The sequence below is a fragment of the Nanorana parkeri genome, unplaced genomic scaffold (assembly GCF_000935625.1).
Source record: "Nanorana parkeri isolate BGI_ZX_2015 unplaced genomic scaffold, ASM93562v1 scaffold70, whole genome shotgun sequence".
NCBI classification, from domain to species: Eukaryota; Metazoa; Chordata; class Amphibia; order Anura; family Dicroglossidae; genus Nanorana; species Nanorana parkeri.
The window spans coordinates 1,145,414-1,156,362 of record NW_017306338.1 but is presented as its reverse complement, the minus strand read 5'-3'; the positions used below and the strand labels follow the sequence as shown (position 1 = coordinate 1,156,362).

Here is a 10,949-nt window from a genome sequence, read left to right as displayed (position 1 = left end):
CAGGCAGTGCTGACACCAGGGCTGGTAAAGTAAAGAGCCATGCCTTCAAACTGCCTCTGCCTGCCCAGCTTAACCTATCCTTGCCAGCTCCTGTCCCTCTAAGCAGAGCCATGTAAAAAGATAGAGGAGCCAAAGACAAAAGAATAGAAGACGGGTGCACAGGGAAAAGATGGGGGTACAAGAAAACATATGAGAGACACTACTATTTCTGCACTATGCAGTTTGGGGTTTATATGTGCTGCACAGAGAAACTCCTCAACTCCTCTGGACACTTCACAATTTCAACACATATACAATATCTTGGATGTGTCTACTCTTCCCTCTCTCTGTGATCTTGTTCCCCCACTCAGGGATAGGAATCAGGGATACAACTGGTAAGTGTGAGACAGCCATAACACAGGATTTCTTCGCTCCTCTGTGTGGTAACACACCCACCCATAGCATCTCCTCCATTCCCAAAAAGCTCAGCAGATCCCTCCTGCCAGTTGCACCTGCTGCACAGATTTTTTTTGGAGCCCTGTGATGATATCACAGGGAACAAGAGGAGTATCACTTTGCAGAAAAAAGGCAAGTTAAATATTCCTGCTGGGCAAGGCTTTCTGGGGGATGGGTCTGTATTGGGTATGTGCCTGGAGTTTAGCTTCAAAGTATATTTAAAGTCCAAAAAAATGTTTCCCCCCCATTTTGAATAGAGATGGGGAGGGTTAAAACCACTGTCATGCGTTTGTCCATTTGTGTCTTAATAAAATGGAAGAAAAGATTCTCCCCCCTGCCCCCCCCCCCCCAAACTAGATGCCAAAACTGGAAGAATGGGAAAAAGATGGAAGCTCTGGCAAGGGAGGAGCGCAGTGCTGGATTTTTGCTAGTCTGCCATAATGTGCCAGTATGCTGTGCATACTAGCACATTATGGCTAAAAGGTCCAGAGGGGGGGGCTTTAAAAAAAAAAAAAAGAACCAACAACTTGTCTTTATTTCCACTTTAAAGAGATTTTTGTCCTGTAGACTCAGCAAGAATGTAGAAAATATATTTCTCCATGTGGAGAAAATCTTGACAGTTGTCACGGAACAAGCATCTCCATCCCCAAAAAGTCGTCACATGAACAAGTGTCCCCGTTGGAAGATTTCCACGCTATGCCCATTCTGGTGAAATTTTGGATTTATCCTCACTTTCATTCCCGTTGACATTGGTGATCAGGACAATTAGAGAGACTGAACGTCCCCAAAAGGACGCATAAAGCAATATACCACCTGACAGTGGTTCCAACACCTTACCACTCCAACCACATTGGGGAAAAACAAAAAATAAATGTTTTGCCTTTAGTTATACTTTAGGAAAAAAAAATTTCAGTACTGAATTGCATATAGCTGATTTATGTCAGGTCAACAAGCAAATTTGATTGCAGTATTATGTTCATATGAAAGTATGACATATATGCTCTAGGTGTTCTATAAGATGCAAGTCTATTTAGAACTGATGGATCCTAAAAATGTTCCTAGCATGGATACCTGGGAAAGAGTTATATTTCCACCCTCTACTACCAAGTTTAACGTTCAGCCCTCTGTAACTTACAGTGCTCAGCCTTGTAACATGTTCATCCTGCCGGATTCTACAAATTAATCAAAGTGAGATGGCTACAAGAGATGCAAGACTACCTTCCTTGGAATAAAGCGGAGCAAGATCAGGTTAGACGGCAGTGTGTAAAGCTTTGCACTGTAAAGTTTCCTAAATATTATGAGAAACATGCAATAACACTAAAAACAACTCCACCTAATGTCAATTTCTTGGTCTTGAGTGACGTGGTCTGGGCTGCTATCCAAGTCTTAACCTTGCCAGACAAAGAACTTACACCACTGGCTCAAGGGATCCACTAGACTGAGCCCAGCATAAATAGATTAATCAGATTTGAGAGGTATTGCTGTGAAAAAGAAAACGTAACATAATAAAATATATGAGCTTCCACTCAACTCCTTCTGAAAATAGTAGCTTCATCTCTAGCATGCCGAATGGATGGCTTTAGTACTTTCTGACTCAATGGCCTGGCACAAGCATGCAAGAAGTGAACTCGGAGCTGCTGATCTGTATACTTATTTTGGATCAGCAGCTCAAAATGTTAAAAACATAGGATTAAGACAGCTACACTAACGAAAGCAGATTTATCCTAAAATAGATTTTAATCGCCTGTGAGGATCTGTGAAAAAGAACATAGTGCTTAGAAACAATGTAGTGTCCACTCCACATACTTCACACAGAAGTATAAGATGTGCCCCTCATAAAAAGGGTCTACAGTTCATTTGTAAAAACAAACTTAAGGCTTGAGGTTACTTGTTTAACATTAAGTTTAATGCGGTAACCGTCTAGAATTAAATCCTTTTAAAGAGCAAGAAACTGGTGTAAATGGTCGATACACAAATAAAACAAAATGAATACTCAAATAGGGACATATAAAGCTCCTCCAGTTTCATATAAAGAAAAAACATGAGATTTCATAATATGCCACAGATGAAACACCAATACATCTGCAATGCCACCACTTGAGCCATAGGGATCACTAGGTGACATATTTGTTCAGGATAGCAAAACTTACAGTACATTCCCCACGGCTGATTTTTTTCCCCCCAGCTACATAACTGTTACACAATCATCACACACACGCGCATACACACACACACTAAAATTTGGAATAGGGGGAAGCATATTGAAAACTACATTTCAATAACTGTATACAGAACAAAATCTGCATATTCAATAACTTTAGAATAGAAATCAAAGACCTTTTATGGAAATGATATTCCAAAGAATTTGTTACCTTTAGAAATGTGTTCTTGTTGGAAGGGTAAAGCTACCAAATCTGCAAAGCCCAGTACTGAGTGCATGCCAGTGAACTGAACCTGAATCATACATTAGAAACTTACATCTGTAGGAGATTCAAATGGCAAAGGCTCCTTGCTGGGATAACACCACCACCATAACAGAGCAAGGAAAGGCGAGTCTTTCAAATCCTGTTGCTTTTTGTAAAATAAAACAGAGAACTGATCAGAAAGGACAGATTATCCTGTAATTGGTGTGAATGGTGCAGAGCTAAAAACTCAGCTGCAGATGAGCCAACCACTGAAACTTCCAGCAGATCTATAAATCGGATATAAATGATTCAAAGCACGTGCATACAGTTTTGCATAGGCTTACCCTTTATATAAAATGGAGACATCAATAAACAAGTTTGAGTGGGAAAGACGACAAGTGCAATTATAACCAATTTCCTTGATTCCATGGGGCATGCACTTCTGTGTATCTATCATTCTCCAGCACTCGGTCAATAGTAAGAGTGATGGACCTACAAAAAGTTAGGGTAAATGTGCAAGGCACAAGCAGAAAGAGCTTCAGGACTCCAGAGGATAGAAAGAGCTTCAGGACTCCAGAGGATAGAAAGAGCTTCAGGACTCCAGAGGATAGAAAGAGCTTCAGGACTCCAGAGGATAGAAAGAGCTTCAGGACTCCAGAGGATAGAAAGAGCTTCAGGACTCCAGAGGATAGAAAGAGCTTCAGGACTCCAGAGGATAGAAAGAGCTTCAGGACTCCAGAGGATAGAAAGAGCTTCAGGACTCCAGAGGATAGAAAGAGCTTCAGGACTCCAGAGGATAGAAAGAGCTTCAGGACTCCAGAGGATAGAAAGAGCTTCAGGACTCCAGAGGATAGAAAGAGCTTCAGGACTCCAGAGGATAGAAAGAGCTTCAGGACTCCAGAGGATAGAAAGAGCTTCAGGACTCCAGAGGATAGAAAGAGCTTCAGGACTCCAGAGGATAGAAAGAGCTTCAGGACTCCAGAGGATAGAAAGAGCTTCAGGACTCCAGAGGATAGAAAGAGCTTCAGGACTCCAGAGGATAGAAAGAGCTTCAGGACTCCAGAGGATAGAAAGAGCTTCAGGACTCCAGAGGATAGAAAGAGCTTCAGGACTCCAGAGGATAGAAAGAGCTTCAGGACTCCAGAGGATAGAAAGAGCTTCAGGACTCCAGAGGATAGAAAGAGCTTCAGGACTCCAGAGGATAGAAAGAGCTTCAGGACTCCAGAGGATAGAAAGAGCTTCAGGACTCCAGAGGATAGAAAGAGCTTCAGGACTCCAGAGGATAGAAAGAGCTTCAGGACTCCAGAGGATAGAAAGAGCTTCAGGACTCCAGAGGATAGAAAGAGCTTCAGGACTCCAGAGGATAGAAAGAGCTTCAGGACTCCAGAGGATAGAAAGAGCTTCAGGACTCCAGAGGATAGAAAGAGCTTCAGGACTCCAGAGGATAGAAAGAGCTTCAGGACTCCAGAGGATAGAAAGAGCTTCAGGACTCCAGAGGATAGAAAGAGCTTCAGGACTCCAGAGGATAGAAAGAGCTTCAGGACTCCAGAGGATAGAAAGAGCTTCAGGACTCCAGAGGATAGAAAGAGCTTCAGGACTCCAGAGGATAGAAAGAGCTTCAGGACTCCAGAGGATAGAAAGAGCTTCAGGACTCCAGAGGATAGAAAGAGCTTCAGGACTCCAGAGGATAGAAAGAGCTTCAGGACTCCAGAGGATAGAAAGAGCTTCAGGACTCCAGAGGATAGAAAGAGCTTCAGGACTCCAGAGGATAGAAAGAGCTTCAGGACTCCAGAGGATAGAAAGAGCTTCAGGACTCCAGAGGATAGAAAGAGCTTCAGGACTCCAGAGGATAGAAAGAGCTTCAGGACTCCAGAGGATAGAAAGAGCTTCAGGACTCCAGAGGATAGAAAGAGCTTCAGGACTCCAGAGGATAGAAAGAGCTTCAGGACTCCAGAGGATAGAAAGAGCTTCAGGACTCCAGAGGATAGAAAGAGCTTCAGGACTCCAGAGGATAGAAAGAGCTTCAGGACTCCAGAGGATAGAAAGAGCTTCAGGACTCCAGAGGATAGAAAGAGCTTCAGGACTCCAGAGGATAGAAAGAGCTTCAGGACTCCAGAGGATAGAAAGAGCTTCAGGACTCCAGAGGATAGAAAGAGCTTCAGGACTCCAGAGGATAGAAAGAGCTTCAGGACTCCAGAGGATAGAAAGAGCTTCAGGACTCCAGAGGATAGAAAGAGCTTCAGGACTCCAGAGGATAGAAAGAGCTTCAGGACTCCAGAGGATAGAAAGAGCTTCAGGACTCCAGAGGATAGAAAGAGCTTCAGGACTCCAGAGGATAGAAAGAGCTTCAGGACTCCAGAGGATAGAAAGAGCTTCAGGACTCCAGAGGATAGAAAGAGCTTCAGGACTCCAGAGGATAGAAAGAGCTTCAGGACTCCAGAGGATAGAAAGAGCTTCAGGACTCCAGAGGATAGAAAGAGCTTCAGGACTCCAGAGGATAGAAAGAGCTTCAGGACTCCAGAGGATAGAAAGAGCTTCAGGACTCCAGAGGATAGAAAGAGCTTCAGGACTCCAGAGGATAGAAAGAGCTTCAGGACTCCAGAGGATAGAAAGAGCTTCAGGACTCCAGAGGATAGAAAGAGCTTCAGGACTCCAGAGGATAGAAAGAGCTTCAGGACTCCAGAGGATAGAAAGAGCTTCAGGACTCCAGAGGATAGAAAGAGCTTCAGGACTCCAGAGGATAGAAAGAGCTTCAGGACTCCAGAGGATAGAAAGAGCTTCAGGACTCCAGAGGATAGAAAGAGCTTCAGGACTCCAGAGGATAGAAAGAGCTTCAGGACTCCAGAGGATAGAAAGAGCTTCAGGACTCCAGAGGATAGAAAGAGCTTCAGGACTCCAGAGGATAGAAAGAGCTTCAGGACTCCAGAGGATAGAAAGAGCTTCAGGACTCCAGAGGATAGAAAGAGCTTCAGGACTCCAGAGGATAGAAAGAGCTTCAGGACTCCAGAGGATAGAAAGAGCTTCAGGACTCCAGAGGATAGAAAGAGCTTCAGGACTCCAGAGGATAGAAAGAGCTTCAGGACTCCAGAGGATAGAAAGAGCTTCAGGACTCCAGAGGATAGAAAGAGCTTCAGGACTCCAGAGGATAGAAAGAGCTTCAGGACTCCAGAGGATAGAAAGAGCTTCAGGACTCCAGAGGATAGAAAGAGCTTCAGGACTCCAGAGGATAGAAAGAGCTTCAGGACTCCAGAGGATAGAAAGAGCTTCAGGACTCCAGAGGATAGAAAGAGCTTCAGGACTCCAGAGGATAGAAAGAGCTTCAGGACTCCAGAGGATAGAAAGAGCTTCAGGACTCCAGAGGATAGAAAGGACTTATCATTGATGTCACTTGTGTTTACATACAGATGTCAACTCAAACCTGTAGACTGGTTTTCTCCCTTGAAGCAGTAAAACATTATTTACATCCACCAAGACTCACACCATTCCAAAAAGCAGCAAACAAGTAGCTTTCAAAACATACAGCCTGTGTGCTGCCCTTATTAAAGTAGCATTTGAGAGAGAGAAAAAGCCAAAGACAGGAGGGCTATATAAATTATTTTCGGTAAGGTCAGCATTGGACAAAAAAAGAAAACGAAAAAAAAAAACTTCAGGTTTTAGGCATACCAAATGTTACCATTTAATAAATTACCAAAAAAATTTTTATTTGGTCGTAATATAGCACAGAAAATGTATAAATAAAAAAATATCTATTGCTTTTTACTTTAAATCCATAAATTTACTCAAAAGGAAAATAATTTTGAACAATTATTGTCTGAAAACATTACCTCTTTAGGAACCTGCTGCACCTGCAAATATAGCCCATAAAACCAACCTGTATATCCAATGCACATGTGTCATTAAAAGCAGATATGCAAGCCAACTACACCATGTCCATTGAACGAAGCCTACAAATTGTCAAATACTTTACATGTCAGATTAGTACACAACAGAGGTGGATGAACATACAAAATCACTTTTTTTTTAACCTGTAACAATATTCAATATTTTTACTTTAACCGGATAAACAGTCTTTCGGTACTAGTCAGATCATTGGTCCCGAAAAAAAACAAATTACTGAATTATCACCAGAAGGTTCATATAAGTGACATGATGCAAATTATATAATTGAAAGGTAGCACAGAAGAACAACAGATTAGATTTGATTGAGATGCCTAGGGAGAGGCAGATATGGCCATTTAAGGGTCTGGTCGGCATATTCCAACATTGAAAATTTTAGCAATAAATGCAGATCATTTAGGATATGAGACTGATGATCAAACAATTTGTAAAAGGTTCATGTAAATATTCCCTGTTGGATAATGATTAAGGTTGGAAGCCTTACAGTACCCACACAGACATTTGGCTCTGCCAAAGCTCCAGGCGTGTGGGCATAATGAATCATACTAAATGACTGATATGAATTGCAGTTTATCTTGTTTGCACCATGTGGTTAAATAAACTTTCAGGTTCTATACTGGATGTAACACAAACAATGCCCTTCACAAACGAGAACACTTTAGCACACAATGCAGTAAGGAAAGCCTATTGGTCCAAATAAAAAATAATAAAACCTTTGCGTCAGGTGTGTAAAGCATTAGGTACCAATCATTGTAAAATTTCACTTATAGGAACACAATCCCTCCGCAATATTTCAGGGTAGACACGACACCTTTTAAGAAGTTTCAGTGTTCTAAAGTTGCTTATTTTGACACCTTCCTTTCAAAATTAAGGCTTTTACTTATGGTTAAACCCAAACTAGCCAGAGGGGCCGGCAATGCTCTGCAGGCATCTTTGGCATTAACGGGTTTAAATTCATTTATGCTTATTGCACTAAAAAGAGAGGAAAATAAAACATAAATCTGTCAGCTACACGGACACACAGTTAATTCTATTTAAAGATTTTAAAAAATGGTTAAACAGAATATGTTCTGAAACAATTAAATTAGTGTCATGACTAATAAATATTAAAAAAAATAAAGTACTAGAAAAGCATAACTTTCATGAAAATGAGTATATTACATAGATCAAAAATGTTCATTTCCCCACCTCAATGTAGCAGATTCCTACTTGATTCAGTAGGGTGCAAAATCATCTAGTCCCCCTGGAGTGCAAAGGTGGGGAAACTTGCAGCATACAGACTAATGTGATTCATAGATTTGATCAGACCATTTTGGTACTAGAATCATGAGCAGAGATTGGGATGTAGGAGTGATAAAAGGATATTTGAGCTATTTCTTGTGACCTTGAAGAAAGGCAAAACAATGAATGTAACTCCTATTTAAATTGTAAGTGCAGTTATTCTAGATAGCTAAAAATTCATAACTCACATATAGACACTGTGCTTAACCAATCAGAGACAGGTCCCACATAAACTCTCTAACGTGTATACTTGCAGGAATCACAGAACAAGCTGTTTCTCTGAGCAGGATGGGCAGCATGTCCGCTTATGAGGTATGATTGTTATGACGAGCTAGGATGAGAAGAATGTGGGAGGATAAGAGAAGCTAACTAGGGCAAAAGTGAACTTAAAACTTTACATAATGAGTCCATCCAAAACTAGATGCTTTGCTTATGGGTAGGCACTGGTGAACTGCATCACTCACTGTTATCCCTCAATACCCCACCAGCGAGATTTCTAATTCAAAAAAATTGCCTCGGTCATCTAATGATTAAATGATTACAGGTAGGCATGTGATCTATCAAAGTTTGAGACTACGTTAGAATGTGTGACCAGTGACGTGGTCACACATTTTAACGTAATCTCGCCCAGTTTTTCGGTGGTGGAATAGGTGAAGAATTCCAACGCTTTCATTTTTTGGTGTAACTGTATTTTATTTTGAAGGCATTTTTAAATACAATTAAATTAAAATTATTAAATCAAAACAATCTAAAGTATAAACAATCAACGTGCCCCCCCCTCAGCGGGCCACGGTAAAATTATTAAACGTTGACCGGTCCGCGGCGATAAAAAAGGTTGGGGAGCACTGATCTAAGGAATTTCACTACTCCTCCTACTTCATTCCTTGTAATGTATCAAATAGATCTAGTGTAATAATCTAGTTTGCAGTGGACAAGACAGGTGGTTCTACCTTGGAATTAAGGACCGATCTCACCACATGAGCACAAAATGGGTAAACTAAGCTAGTGGCTATTTTAACCTTGTCAGCAACTACCCAAATCTGAAATCGTTTTCGATGTGATGACCCTTTAAGAATATTTTTGTTAAAATACATACAGAGACCCACAGCAACCAGCCAGCACAAGTTTCCTTTCTTCATTACACAGCCAGAGTATGATTGCTATGGGTACTTGAACATCAGTGCTCTTTGCAAAATGTTATTAAATACAGGTCTTTTGAGTAGCTATGCTAGTCTCTAGACTAAACACCATAGAAAAATATATGTGCTAGCTTTGGCTATAATAAATCTAACTAGACTCCTGCCACCATACAGGTGATAAATGCCCTGTCAAGGCAGGTATCTGGTACTACTAAAATTCCCATCCAGCACTGAAAAGCAGTCACTTCCTAACCCCCAGAATTGGGCTTAGATCCAGGGCAGAGCACGCCTCAGTATCTTTACGGTGGCTTGCCCAGAGCTTGCCGAGCTTCTAGGAGTCAGGCAGTGGTGGCCTCACTTGTGTCAGATTACAACCATCCTTGCAGGTGCCCTAGATTACTTAGGCAGTTGTATGGCCTAACTAGGCACACACAAAATTCTCATTACCAACTTGGATCTTGCTATGTGATTATGAGAAAAGAAAGAGCAGGGAGTACTGAGAGATTTTTTTTTTTTTAAACGAAAAAAACTAATTTCAAACAAAAGTAAGGGGGGGGGGGGCTGAGACAGCTGTGCCACAAATATAAACCCCATTTTTTTGCACAACATCCTGGTATTTTAGCTCTAATGTTCACTTTCATTCACAGACACATATATGTATACACATACATTTGTGTATACAGATACTAAATACCTGGGCACAAGAGAGGCGGTTACCCCTGTACAACTGGAGTGTTAAAATCACTCCAATACCACCAAAAGGGGCACAGAGGTTACATAGAAACAGATATTAGTCTTCTCATAAATCACTTCCTGCTACAAGATGAGTACTATATTAAAAGCAATCAAAGAAATACAGCAAGTTAGGCCATACTGCTGTATCTCAAATACACAGTATTATACCTTCGCTGCCCATAGAAAGCCCCTGCCTGTACAGATATTCAGACATACTCTCACGTACCCCTATAGTTTGCTTTCATCTTTTTATGCGTTTTTTTTTTCCATAATTCTTTTTTTTTTTTGCAAAGACAGCCAGTGCTGCAGAGCAATTTGAGGTAAAGGCATAAAAGGGTTAAATATTGGAAAGTAAAAGTAACACAAAACATAAGCAGTGCATCCATGTGGAGGCTCCATTACAACAATCTAGCAGTTGGCTGGTTTCATATTGCATAATAGTGCTGTGTTCCTCAATGATCTTCTATTCCCAGGACTAGCCCGCCCCTCAATCATTGCGCCTGGGCTTCAGTGCAAGCCAGAAGAAAATGCTGGGGAGAGACGGGAGGTCGGGAGATGTCTGTGAGAAAGTGAACCACCCCACTGGGCCCTGAAAACCCACATGTGATCCTTCAGGTTCCTTGCAGTAAGTCAAACCTGCGCATGTTTGGGGTCACTCTCATGCGAAGTACATGGTACGTAAGGTATCCTGGTGAATTTGCACCGCCTTGGCAAGGGCTTGTGGGTCCCGACCATTGCTTTGACCAGATACGTGGCTTCCTTCAGCACTGGAAAACATTAAAATATGTGAATATAGAAACATGCTCAGAGGACCACTGCACTTCCACTACAGATCATGATTGTAGTCCACCACCAAGGCTGGTCATAAAATTAGACAAACAGACAGACATGCAAGCATGATCCAACCATTTTGCGACATCTTTCAGCACAGCTTCAACCAGAAAAAAAAAAAAAAAGTTTAATCACACAAGCATTCATGGAGGGTAGGAAACAGGGCATTCATGGAGGGCAGAAACACTAACATGGTTAAATGAGATAGATATATATATATATATAC

General features: G+C 41.5%; 1 protein-coding gene across 1 annotated transcript in view; it reads right to left on the bottom strand.

The window, feature by feature from the left end:
* Positions 1-10,167: 10,167 nt before the first annotated feature.
* LOC108804732 (protein argonaute-3) overlaps positions 10,168-10,949 on the bottom strand; it is an 80,632-nt gene continuing 79,850 nt past the window's right edge. Inside the window, exon 19 of the mRNA XM_018576598.1 lies at positions 10,168-10,659. Coding sequence (XP_018432100.1) covers positions 10,551-10,659 — 109 coding nt within the window. The 3' untranslated portion in view covers positions 10,168-10,550. The remainder of the gene's footprint in view (positions 10,660-10,949) is intronic.